The sequence below is a fragment of the Uloborus diversus genome, chromosome 6, assembly GCF_026930045.1.
Source record: "Uloborus diversus isolate 005 chromosome 6, Udiv.v.3.1, whole genome shotgun sequence".
NCBI lineage: Eukaryota > Metazoa > Arthropoda > Arachnida > Araneae > Uloboridae > Uloborus > Uloborus diversus.
Genome location: NC_072736.1, coordinates 110,140,484 through 110,154,015, shown reverse-complemented (window position 1 = coordinate 110,154,015; position 13,532 = coordinate 110,140,484). Strand labels below are relative to the sequence as shown.

At 34.7% G+C, this 13,532-nt stretch overlaps 1 protein-coding gene across 1 annotated transcript in view; it reads right to left on the bottom strand.

Annotated features, from left to right (window-relative positions):
- The window catches only part of LOC129224920 (DNA-directed RNA polymerase I subunit RPA2-like), an 85,375-nt gene that overhangs the window by 24,686 nt on the left and 47,157 nt on the right, over window positions 1–13,532 (bottom strand). The window contains exons 15-18 of the mRNA XM_054859468.1: window positions 11,316–11,480; window positions 9,727–9,834; window positions 9,503–9,535; window positions 7,210–7,386 (exon numbers count right to left, since the gene is read on the bottom strand). Coding sequence (XP_054715443.1) covers window positions 7,210–7,386; window positions 9,503–9,535; window positions 9,727–9,834; window positions 11,316–11,480 — 483 coding nt within the window. The remainder of the gene's footprint in view (window positions 1–7,209; window positions 7,387–9,502; window positions 9,536–9,726; window positions 9,835–11,315; window positions 11,481–13,532) is intronic.

Sequence of the window (13,532 nt, the reverse complement as noted above, 5' to 3'; positions counted from 1 at the left end):
TTGGCTGGAGTTGATGAGCAATAAGGGCAAAAAACTACGTTTAGGGAACATTTATAGGCCACCCAACTTAAGCCAGGGTCAAGATGAACAGATGTTTAGTATTATTAGTGATATTTCTAGCAAGGGGTCAGTCATCATAATGGGGGATTTTAATTTTCCAGGAATTGATTGGAATAATTTTTACCATAGTAATAGCAGAGAAGAGGAATTTTCGAAAGGGATTGGCGGCTGTTTCTTAGATCAAATGGTAACTCAGGGTACTCGACAGGACGCAATTTTGGATCTAGTTTTCTGCGACATCAAAGGTTCTGTTCAGGGGTTATGTGTAGAAGAACACATTGGAGATAGTGACCACAACAGTATTAGGTTTGGGATTAAATTTGATATGCACAAGGTAGAAAATTTTAGGTTTGTGCCCAATTTCAGAAATACTGACTTTGTGGCACTTAGGCAGAGTTTGAAAGCAGTTTTTTCTTCTGGATTGGACAGTAGCGATGTGAATCTTCAGTGGGCAGAGTTTCAGAAAAATCTAGCGAAAACGGTTGGGGAACATGTTTTCTTTAGGAGAAAGGGCGTCAACAGTAAAATTTGGCCAATGTGGTTCTCCAGGGAAACTAAAGACGCTCTAAATTACAAGCAAGCTGCTTTTCATAGGTTTAGAGCAGTGATTCCCAACCTGGGGGCGATCGCCCCCAAAGGGGCGATCGAACTCTTCTCGGGGGCGCTAAATTTCTGGGGGGGGGGCGATAGGGGGGCGACCGGTATTCGGATACCTGGTAATAAGAAATTCTTGACCTTTCAAAAACTATATTTTTATATTTATTAAAACAAATCGGTACACAATTCAGAAATATCTTTCAGAATACCAATGTTGTGTAATACCGAACCAAGCATATTGCACATATCAAATCAAGAAAGTCGTTCCCAGAAAATAGGGCATGTATGATTTACAGCTCAATCAAATCTGTTCGGATAAAAAAAATCCCAAAAGCGAAAAATAATATATTTTATTTTATTGCCGTTTTCACGAGGAAGAAAAAAAAATCTTGTAAGCACTGTCTGACCGTTGGCGCCAGCATATATTTAACGCCTGAAAGGTGGATGGATATGTGTAGGAATGGATTTTTGCATTTACTTATTAGTTGTCATTCAGAATCTTGCAATCAGCACATAAACCTCCTTACCTAGTTTCTATTGTATGATTTAATTTAGTGAATTTATGTTTAATTGTGCCTGTTTCGTAGTGTGGAAGTTCGATATGAATTCGAAAAAAAAGTGCCGGCAGTATTCAGCAGAGTATTTAAAATTTGGTTTTGTCACGGCACCGCAAAATGTGCAGTTTCCGCATTGTCTTTTGTGCGATAAAATATTTTCTAGCAATTAAGCGATGAAGCCCTCGCAAATGAAAGAGCATTTGTCAAGAGTACAGAGTGACAAAGTAAATAAACCTCTTGGTTATTTTCAAGACCTCAAAACAAAAGCGGATAATCGGCCAAAGGTGGGTGAATTACTTATAAGACAAGCAACAGATCTTGACAAAGGGCTTCTTGCTTCTTTACGAAGTGTCTCTTTTGATAGCAAAGTGTGGTACGCCTCATACGATTGGTGAAAATCTTATTCTACCGGCTGTTCAAAAAATAGTTGAAATTTTGCTTGGTGAGGGCTCCAGTAAAAAGACAAGTCAATCTTTCCTCCTGTGTAACAACACAGTTTCCAGGAGAATAGATAAAAAGGCTGCTGACGTTGAGTGCAAACTCATAAATGTTTTGAAACAAAGTAAATTTGCACTACAGATTGATGAATCAACTGTGACAGATAACAGAGCTATTTTATTAGCTTATGTGAGGTTTATTAATGAACTGAAAGAGATAACTGAGGAAATGTTGTTCGCCAGAACTTTGATTACTGATACAAAGGGATCGTCGATTTTTAAAGTGGTGAAGGATTATTTTGAAGAAATAGAAATTCCATTGACAAATGTAAGTGCTTGCGCAGCAGATGGTGCCCCTGCCATGGCGGGTCGTCATATTGGGTTTCTTGCACACCTTAAAAAAGAAGTGCCAGAAGTGATTACCATCCACTGTGTCATTCATCGTCAACACTTGGCTGCAAAAAAAATTAAGTGGTGTTTTACACGAAACCTTACAATTAGTCTTTAATGGTACTAACGAGATCAAAGCTAATTCTCTCAATGATCGCCTGTTTCGAGAGCTTTGCCATGAAAATGATGAAAAATTCGAACGCTTGCTTTTACATACGTTTGTGAGGTGGCTTTCCAAAGAAAACTGTTTGCGCCGTTTCTTTGAATTATTCGACACTGTAGCTGAGTTTCTCGACTTGCATGATCCTGCTTTAAGTGAGAATTTGAAACAGCGCAAATTGGAACTTGCGTATCTCACAGATATTTTTGAAAAAATTAACGAAGTCAACATTAAGCTTCAAGAAAACAAGATGAACCTCATTAAAGCCAAAAGCATAATTTCAGCATTAATTGCCAAATTCGAAATCCATAAGGCAAATATTGGCCGTAAAGAATTTATCCTGTTTCCGACTCTAAAAAAAAAGTTTAATCGTGGATGATGAACTTCCAGAGGAAAAAATTTTAATTTTTATTGATCACCTTGATCAGTTAAAAAAGAACATGGAATCAAGGTTTGCAGATTTGATCAACTTACAAATTCCTGACTGGATTTTAGACCCATTTAGTTTTGAAGATGAAATGAACTGGAAAACTCTTTGCAGACAGAGTTTATGGATTTGAAATTTGATTGTGAATCAAAAATTACTTTCAAGCAATACGGTTACGAACTTGCCTGGGTGAAGCTTATGGGTACTTACCCACAACTTTGGAAAAAAGTTGAACAGCTTCTCATCTCATTCCCCTCAACATATTTAGTTGAAAGAGGATTTAGCTCTGTAGTGCCGCTTCTCACAAAGCAAAGAAATAGATTGGACATCTGCCTCAAAGGGGACCTTAGATTAAATCTCACTAATATAAAACCAAACATCAAAGCTTTAACGGAGTTTCATCAAGCACAAGGCAGCCATTAAAAAGTTTTAAGAAAAACAAAAAACAAATCTTAATGGTTAAAATTTTCAATTTTTTCCGGATTTCAATTTTAAAAAAAAGCATGCAACTGAAAAATGTAGTATTCTTATTTTTGCTAAGTATGTTAATGACGTTGGTTAATTAAAGCGCTTCAAATTACGTTCTTTCTTTTGGGGGGGGGGAGAGGGGAGGAGGGGTTAAGAATTAAAAAAAAATCAGTTTTAAAGCTAATTATTGCTTTATCATGCACTTTTTGAAGCTTCAAACTAAAATTAGGCGTACAGTAACATTAATCTTCACTAAAATCAGTGCCATCTAATTTGTGTTTTTAAGGGAAGAACGTGGGGGGCGATAGGTGTGATTTAACTTTCGAAAGGGGCGATGGGCCAAAAAAGGTTGGGAACCACTGGTTTAGAGAAACTGGTCACAGTGCAGATAGGATCCAATATAGTAAGGCAAGGCGTAAATTTAAGTATTTGGTACGGATTCAGAAAAGAGAGTTGGAGCAAAGACTGGCAGATAACATAAACAGGAATCCCAAGAGGTTTTTTGCATATGCTAATTCAGGGAAAGTTCGAAATAGTCATATTGGGCCACTGGTTGATGAGCACGTAATTTTAATTCAGGATGACAGTGATATTGCTAATGTTCTTAATAACTTTTTTTCGGGTGTTTTTAAAGATTACTGTATCTGAACAGTTGACACCAACAAGACACAAGCTATAGTACAGCTTGAGGACTTTGTATTTTCCAGGGATGACGTTTTACTTCATTTGAAAAAAATTAAAGAGACTAAGGCTCCGGGACCAGATAATATTTATCCAAAAAGTTTATTTGAATGTGCGGAGGAATTAGCAGATGTAATCGTAAATATGTCTTGTGCAACTAATTTATTACATTTCTATGACAAAGTTACCATGGCTTTGGACAATAAGAAGCCTGTAGATGTTGTTTACATTGATTTTCAAAAAGCTTCCGATAAGGTACCACACGTTGCTCTACTTAGCAAATTAGCTGACATAGGAATAGGAGGGAAAACTTTCATTTGGGTAAAAAACAGGCTGACCGGAAGGAAACAAAGGGTAGTTGTAAGGGGAAATTATTCTAATTGGAGTGAGGTCTTAAGCGGGGTTCCTCAAGGCATAGGCGGATTTACGGGGGTGCCAGGGGGTGCACCGCACCCCCAAAATTTTTGGTTGGGTTTTTAAATAATAATAATAATTTAGTATATTTCACCCAGAAACGCAGTTGGGGAAAAGAAATTCATAGCTGCTATACTAGTAAATTTACTTGAATCCAGTGTATCACACTTCGCTAGTGGAAGGAAAACATAACTGCTTTCATATTAAGAATTAAAGTAATTTTATCCATTTGCAAAAAAAAAAAAAAACCCTAATAAATAATTTCATGCAAATACAGAAATTTCTCAAACAATTTATTCTTCAGTGCTGTGTTATTGTATAGAATAATTGCCTGTTCTGTACTTGGGTATTAATTCGTATATCAATACCAATTCTTCTATTTTGAAACAACCATGGCTAATAAAGTCCAAAAAAAAAAAAAAAAAAAAAAAAAAAAACATGACAGTTGCAACAAACTTTATCAATGAAATCTACTCCGAAATCAACTAAAAACCAACATTTTTAAGGTAAATTTTCAAAAATTTTTGAAGGAGGGCTCCCGGACATTTTGCTGCAGTCAGGACCCGATTAAGACATCGAGGGGCCCTAGGCCAAATACATTTTGGGGCTCCCCTGTATTTAAACATCATAACTTTAGCTATTTGCTGAAACAATTTTAGATATAGACTGAAGTAATCATAGCCATTTGAATTAGAATTTTATATTGAAGTAATTATAACCTAGGACACAGCCTAGTTGGCCTAATCAGTAATCAGGCCCTGCCTGCCATGCTGCATCCAGGGGGAGGGGGCACAAGACTGGTGACCCTCCCCACAAAATGCTGAGTTGATGTTTTTAAAAAAAATATTCTTTATTATTGAATGAAAGAAAAGATCTCATTTTGGGAAAACGCAGTTGCTTTAAGAAGAAAAAAAAAGAATGTTGGAAAAATCTTTAAACGAATTGTATGCCCCCCCCCCTCCTCGCACAATCCTCTTTCTTTCATATCTCCTCTCTTTTTTTTTCTTTTTTTAAATTTCGTTTTCATTTTTCCTAATAGTCTTCAAAATTTTTCTTCTCCGAAGCCTCTCTCCAGCCAAAGTTATTACAGAGCATCTCAAATTTCGTTTATTGGGCTTCACTTTCGCAAAATTTCCAAGAAAGATCCTCTAATCACATAAAAACATTGAAAATCATTCAAAATTGCCTTTTTGGAGCTTCAGTTTTGAAAAACTGCAGTGTCCCTAACGTTACCAAATATGGTCTTACACTCATGTGTTTAAGACTGTAATTTTGGAAAATATTCGAAAAACGGCCTCCTACCCCCTTTCTATAATATTGTCAAAAGATTGTTAATATTTTAGTTTTGAAAAATTACTATTTCGTAATATTTAGTGGGAGAATCCTTTTTTTAATACCATGGAGTACTACTCAAGAACTTCATTTTTATGACTTCAATTTCGAAAATTTTCCATGGGAGAGCTCCAGAACACACCGTCCGGTAACAGCATCAAAACTTGTCCACCATAGCGTTTTGGAACTTCAATTATGAAAAATTAAAGAGGTAGTTTGGGGGGGGGACGTATTTCTATCTGTTTTTAAAAAAATCGATTGAAGACAGTCCATAAGTATCATTCCTAACCCAAACTATAAATATGGACTATAATCACATTTATAAGACTTAAATTTTTAAAAATAGCCTTGGAGCCCCACGTACCTTTCTTGCCCCTAAAATATCACCAAGAACTGTAAAACTGCGTTTTCAAAACTACTATTGCAATTTTTTCCGGGGCGTGAATGCCCTTCCAAACTAGAAGCTGGATTTACCCATTGTTTCTAACAACATCGACTTTCGTTGAAGACTTTCTGCAGTTTGAAATGTTAAGAATTGACAATCCCCTAATATTACTAAATATGGTTTACATCGCGTTTTTTAGACTTAAAAGTGCGCCCCGCCCTAAAATAAGTTTCTGATTTCACCACTGCCTTGTTATTCCGGGAATACCCCCCCCCCCAGATCCCCGTTATTGTTGCACCCCCAAAACTTTCGGCCTAAATCCGCCTATGCCTCAAGAATCAGTGTTAGGGCCTGTTTTGTTCATTGTTTTTATGAACGATATTCACAAAAATATTTCTGGGAACATGAATTGTTTTGCTGATGATGTCAAAGTTATGGGGACTGTAGGAAACGAAGAACAAGCAAATCAGCTGCAAGAGGATCTAGATCATATTACGGAGTGGGCTGATAAATGGGGTATGGCTGTTAATGTTGGGAAATGCCAAGTGCTACATTTAGGACATGGAAATAAGTGTACAAGTTATTGTTTGCAAGGTTCAGTCATTAGTCAAGCAGACAAAGTTACTGATCTGGGGGTCTTAATAAGTCAGGCTTTAAAGTTTAGCCAACAGTGCAGCATTGCTAATAACAAAGTCAATAAGATGCTTGGGTTTACCAATAGATCTATTACAAACAAATCTAAAGAAGTTCTTCTGCCCTTATATAGAAGTTTGGTAAGACCTCATTTGGAGTATGCTGTTCAGTTTTGGTCTCCTTATCTTAAGAAAGACATTAATGTATTGGAAAGGGTTCAAAGGCGTGCTACAAGGCTAATAAATGGACTTTCTCACTTAGACTATGATTCCAGGCTTAGAAGGCTAAAAATGTACAGTCTTGAGCAAAGAAGAAACCGAGGGGACATGATTCAGTTGTTTAAATTTATTAAAATGAAAGATGTTATGGGGCTGAAGTTTAGCACTGAAAACAGGACAAGGGGTCATTATTTTAAGCTATTTAAATCTCAGGCTAACATGGGTATCAGGAAAAATTATTATTTTAGCAGGGTAGTGGAACCTTGGAACAGCTTACCAGAAGAGGTGGTAATGAGCAAGGGAGTAGATAGTTTTAAGAGGGCCATTGATCTTCACTGGGGATTGTAAATTGACTAGGACCAGTCTAACTGGGCCCAGAGACTGTTGCTGGTCATCAATTTTGTATTTGTATTTGTATTAATTTTTAATTTAAAAGAAATTACAACTTACCGTATAAGACAAAATGGCTATATGTACATTGGTCCCAAGTGGATAGGAATCAATACCGTAACTTTCTGCTATGCTTGAACTGACAAGTGGTGCCTGATAGTTAATAAGAAAAGATGCTTCAACATCAGTTCTTGAACTCCAGTTAATAAAAGGAACGCTTATCCCTTGGACACTTTTCTTTTGAAGAGAAAAAAGGAAATACATTAACTAAGATGCTCATAAAATGTCTTACAAAAATTGTATATGAAATACTAAAACATTTTAGAATGATTCAGAAAAAATAGGACATCCAACATTGTGAGATACACACGTATATTATACACAGAGTGTCCCAAAACTACCGCGTAAACTCAGCACAGCTAGATTCCTTGTTGAGAGTTCATAAAAACTGCCCAAGAAGCGTATCTATACGATCCAGAGTTTACGAGAAAAATATGAAAAACAAAGTATGATGTCACTGCCGGTACAATGAACAAACATTTTATTTTGCACATCAACAACAGTAATTGTATATCTTTCCAAACGATAATGTTTAAAACGTTATTACACATACTTGGTTTTATACGTAATGTACGTATACTGCTGTTGATATGTTCAATCAAGTTCAATAAAGTGAGGTCATATTTTGTTTTTCGTACTTTTCTTACTAACTTTGGATCGTACAGGAATGCTTCTTTGGACAGTTTTATGTACTCCCAACGAGAAATTTAGCTGTGCAGAGTTTATGCGGTCGTTTTTGGACACCCTGTATATACAGACAAACCCGGCTATAATGAACATTCAAGGAACTGACTTAAAAGATTGCTATAACCAAGAGGGGGAAAAAAAGTCTGAATTTTTTAAGATACTTCTATAATGAACATCTTAATTACACAATGTTTTCATTGGTAATTAGGGCAATAAAATGAAATATTAGTACTAACTTTATTGCATTCAATAATAAGCAAACTACAAATAACTTATTTCCTTCATATGCAAAGAAAATACAATTGCGACTCTTCTAGCTAACAGCTACAGAAGACTTGGAAAGGAAACATTCCTTTTGCATGACCTCCTCTTTTGACCAAAATATGCTGAAACTTGGAGCTTAAAAAGGGATCCGTTCCCCCTTCGGACAAACAGCTGGTTTCTCAAAGGAATGTGGTTGCAGATGGGGTATTTCAGTGAAAAAGGGGTAAGACTTGTAGAGGAGGGTGTTTGTGGAGAGAACAATCAATAAGGAATATCACAGGGACACCTGCTAAGAAAAGCTTGAAATTTTTGGATTACTATGATCAATTGTTGTTGTTGTCGTATGCCAGCTAGGCCAACAATTCGAGGTGCACTGCTCCACTTTTCCAACTGTTCCGTAATTTGGTGTGAGGTCTGACTTCCGCAGTGCACACATGTCATAAGGACCCGTTCATTGGGTAAGCAACCATTCAAAGCATAACAACACATTCACACAAAGAAAGGACAAGAGAGAGAAATTACATCCATGTCTCAGCAGGGATTCGAACCCGGGACCTACCCATCGCAGTCAGACTACTCTGACCACTAGACAAGACAGGCCGCACTATGACCTACTATCTAGTGTTTATGGATTATGGACAAGCCTTTGAAATTGTATTGATAACATAAGGTTTCAGTTCCGACCATTTAGAAGGTTCCCTGCAACTGGGGATTTGCTATAGCAAGCAGATTCCAATTCCAATCTGATTTGAGTAAAAGGAATGAGCACAATAGAAGTTGTTTATCACTTTGCTGATTATTCACAAACCTAATTTGTTTCTTCTTCATTTCTATCCTTTGGATAGAATTTATTTTCGTGCGATTTTGAACCAATATTCAATATGTAATTCTCAGCCATTATATATTTGAAAATGATTCTCTTGAATAGTTTTAAATACAAATTTTCGGTGATCGTTCAATTTTTGTTCAAAACGTTAAACTCAAATAACAACAAACAATAACACACAAAAGTTCAATACAGTATAAGAACTCATAGGCATGATATAAATGTAGCATAATACAAATAAAGTCTCAAATTAACCTTAGCAAATGAAATAAATTAATTTTATACTTTTTCATAAAAAATTGCAGCAAGAGAAAAAAAAATCATTTAAATGAATCAAATACGGCTTTTTTAAGTTGCATTTTGGGCGAGTTTTGGTGTGTGTGTGTGTGTGTGTGTTTACATAATAGGAGACATCTGAAAAACTGATCAAATTATAAGTAGACGTGTAAGCCGTGAGGTTCTTTGGTAAAATCATATCATTCAAAATCTAAGTCATTCAAGCATAGGCAGACATACCTCATCATTGGAGTTCATTGGGTCGAATAAGCTCTGTTAATAAATAAAAACAATAGGTGAAAAGAAAAATTTGAAAAAAAAAAAAAAAAACCTATGTTGCAATGGTGCAATGGCAGTAAAGTTGTCACATGTGTATGACAAAAAAGTGAGAAGTAAAGCTAATTTACTACATGTAAATCTAAGACGATTTTACCTAATACATCAGAAAGAAAAAATATACATACCACACAAGAGAAAATGTTCCGTACTCCAGGATTATATTCTGAAAAGGGCATGAAACAGGCAGACAGACCCAGAAAGCAGTGACTATTCACTTCTTCGTAGGAGAGTAACTTAAAGAAAGAAAAACAGAAACATACATTTTACAAACTAATTAATCAAAATACAGTGAAACTCCTTAGGAGCGACCTCTCTCTCTGTTCCTGATAAAAGTGGTAATTAATGGAGGTTAGTCATGCTTAGGGGTCACTTTGAACGTGCAAGAAACAATAATAGCATCAATGGAAATCATTTGTATTGTGCTTACAGTACATTTTAATTCAGAACATTATAGTAGAAAAATTTTCTTTTTTCATATAAAATATACTTCTTATGTTCTTTCTCCATTAAAAAAACTAATTCGTTTTAAAATAAGAGAAGATATTTGCCTTCTTCAAATTCTTAGTTTTATCTGAAAAAAACTTTTGTTTCTAGTTTAGCATTCAGCTGTAAAAATAATTCATTAATGTTCTTATCATTAGTGCAATCTGAAAGCAACATGAGCCTATTTCTTAACTGTTTATATGAGCTAAAAATAGATTCTTTCTGGCAACTCAAATGATACAGAAATGCCCACATTCAGCAACCAACAAACTTTAAGAAATAACCTTTTGGGACACTACGGCATACCTTTTTGGGACATCTTTTGGACACATGGCAGGCCTGACCTGCCATGATAAGAGATGCTCATGTCTTATCTTAGAGTCCAAAGGGTGTGAAAAGCTAAACTCCTCCTTCTTGTAACATTTTTAGGTTTCTTCTAAGCAGAAGGGCAGCTGGCATGAAAAGAATCTGCTTGAAACCCACAAAAGAAAAGATTTTATACCTTGATTCTGGTTTATTTCATAAGCAAGAGAAGACTGATGCATCTACAAACTAAATGTTCAATTGATTTCTTTTTGCTACGTCCCTTTTGGTTTTCTCTTACTGAAATTTCCTTGATTTGATGGTTCTGAGTTTTAGGATTTGCAGGCTGTTGTGAGACATTTAGGTGGTCTCTCAAGAGAATTTTTAACATTGAGTAGATAGAGAAGAAAATTAGTGTTCAGAAAATTGGTGGTTAAAGGAGAGATGGTCCGTTATAGAGGTTTGACAGTAAAATAAAATGTTGACTCAAGTTACTACAAAATGTGGTTTAAGATAGCATCAATAACACTTGGCTTTAACAGTTTGTATAAATAATTCAAGTACGCTCCAGCTACCAAGTACAAAACAAGGGTAGGTGAAACCTGAAGCATAAGCTGATACTGTTTTACAATTTTACTGCAATGTGAAACAAATAGTTTTGAATTCTTTAACTGTCTTGGCACAAAAAAGAATATTGAAAACTGATCAACTATTATGTCTTAAGGTGCTCATTTTAAGGCTGGGAAAGGGCCCAAAAAGAACCTTTACAATTCTAAGAGCTTTGTAACTCGACACAAAATTGAAGACCACTGACATAAAATAATAAACATTATGCCTCAATATTTCCTTTTATTGTTTCAATGATGCACAAAATAAAAACAATCAAACAGAATTTTCATTTAAAAACAAATAGATATAAGTTAAATACTTCATTGAACTGCTGTTCAAAGCATCCAAGTAGAAAAATTCTTTCAGGCTCTTTATTTTTTACAATTCGCATGATTCTACATGGAGATGAATACACATAAAGGGCTGGTAATGCAGAGCCACAGTTGTCTTTTGACAGAAATAATACTTCAGAATAACTGGGAATCTAGAAAAAATTAAGAGTTAATTATCAAGCATGCAAGCATATGCACAATTATGAGTTATATAGACACAAATATACAGTATGCATATATACACCATTCTGAAATTAAAGGTTTTTTTTTTAAGAACATGTTCATTTACAAAAGAACTTCCAATTTAGCGCAATATTTTTCTATTTTCTTTCTTTTAATATCTCATGTGAGGTTAAAATCTTTAATTTTTTGACTTTTTATTACTTTATTTTGACAATTTCTGTTCTTTTTTTTAAGTTTGTAGTTTTCTTTATTTGACTGAGGCATCTATGGTAAGAATTATTAAGATTAATAAAATATAAAAAAGCAATGATATTAATTAGTGGTTCAATGTTTTAAAGTACAGCACAAGGCTCACTTCTAAATAATTTTGAGAACTTTAAATTAATATACTTTTAAGCTAATTTTTTTAACTAAAATCAAAATCGATTTTTTTTTTTATCATTTACTCTGCAACAAGATGTAATAAATACATAGTTACAACAAAAAATAATTATGATTACTATAATGGATGCAGAAGAAAAGTATAGCACATATAAACAATCCTTTGCTTGAACCTAGAAAGTAGTAATGCAACATTTTAAAGTATTACTGTAATACAGCAACAATCTTTCGTAACTTGGTTTTTCATGCAATTTTCTAAAAAGTGGATATTACAAAGTGTGCCGAATGACTCTACTTTTTTCCCATTTTATTTTAAATAGTAAACTCATTAAACTTTTGAAATAAAATTTATACAAAGAATGTATGAAATGTACTAAAGTAGAAGAAATAATCTACAAATCCCCCATAAACCCTTATTAGACACACCCCAAAGAACACAATCATTTTTATCCAATCAATAGCAAATCATCTACAAACATTCCTTTATCTACCGATCAATTTGAACCTTTTTACGCACAGAGATAATCCTCACTGTCCAAGTCACCTGATTATAATTCTTGTTATATAACTTCAAAATAATACAGTAAGTGCCGCTTAATGTGATCACCGTTAATATTATCATTCGCTTAATGTTATCAGGATCACGAAGTCCTGGAACAGCTGCATATTAACATGAGCTAAAAAAAGTCCGACATTGTAATCAGTGACTTCGTTTATTATTATCACTTTTTCATAAACTTTCAAAAATTTCCCCACTTTCGTTCCTCAATCACAAAAATGCAAGGACAAATCCTGAGAAGAACTTTCTGTGTGGCATTTTGTGGTTTTCAATAGTAATGCAAACTTTTCTAGGAGTGAAACAACAAGAAGTTCGTTTTCAGTGACCACAGACTCCCCCTAAGACGCCTTTCGTTTGCACATGAAAAAATTCAGTCACTGGATATGTTCCAGGCATGAATGTAGGACCTCCATGGTTTCGGGTGGCGGACTTCTCCCACTTTGAGAGACTTAATGTAGCTTCCTAAAAAACAAGTTCCTTTCTTATTAGTAAAGAAGAATTTTTCTCCCTGTCCAGTTACCTTAAAAACTTCACTCTAAACGTTCAAACATTTAATCTACGGTGGAAAAGTGTAATGATCTGTCAAGGGGAAAATAATATTTTAAAACGCTTCAATTTACCCATGTTGATTGAAAGAAATGCAACAAAGCTAAAACTTTCAGCCATTACTTTGTAAGTTGCTAAAGAATTGTGATGAGATTGAAAGCAAAGCAAAGATAAATGAAAATTTTAACAACTAGCAAAACCACACAGGAAAAAAAAGATGGTAAGCTGAATATGCTTTGAAACAGTGGTTCACAAAAATAATGCGTACGCAAACAATTCTATTTTATTTCACTTATTACTATGTGTTTAAAAATTGCATACTTCAGTTTTCCCTTTTTGTGATTCGGATATTTCCATTCTGTTAAATTAATAATTTATAATTTAAAACTGCCTTCAGGCGTGTCATTGTAATTGTAGTTTGAGGTTGCAAAATTAAATGCTCCTTTAATTGAAAAAAGTCATTATTTTGGGTCTCCTGGATTCTTTTCGATTATTGTTATCAAATTATACTTGTCGATTGTGCCTACTGTATTTT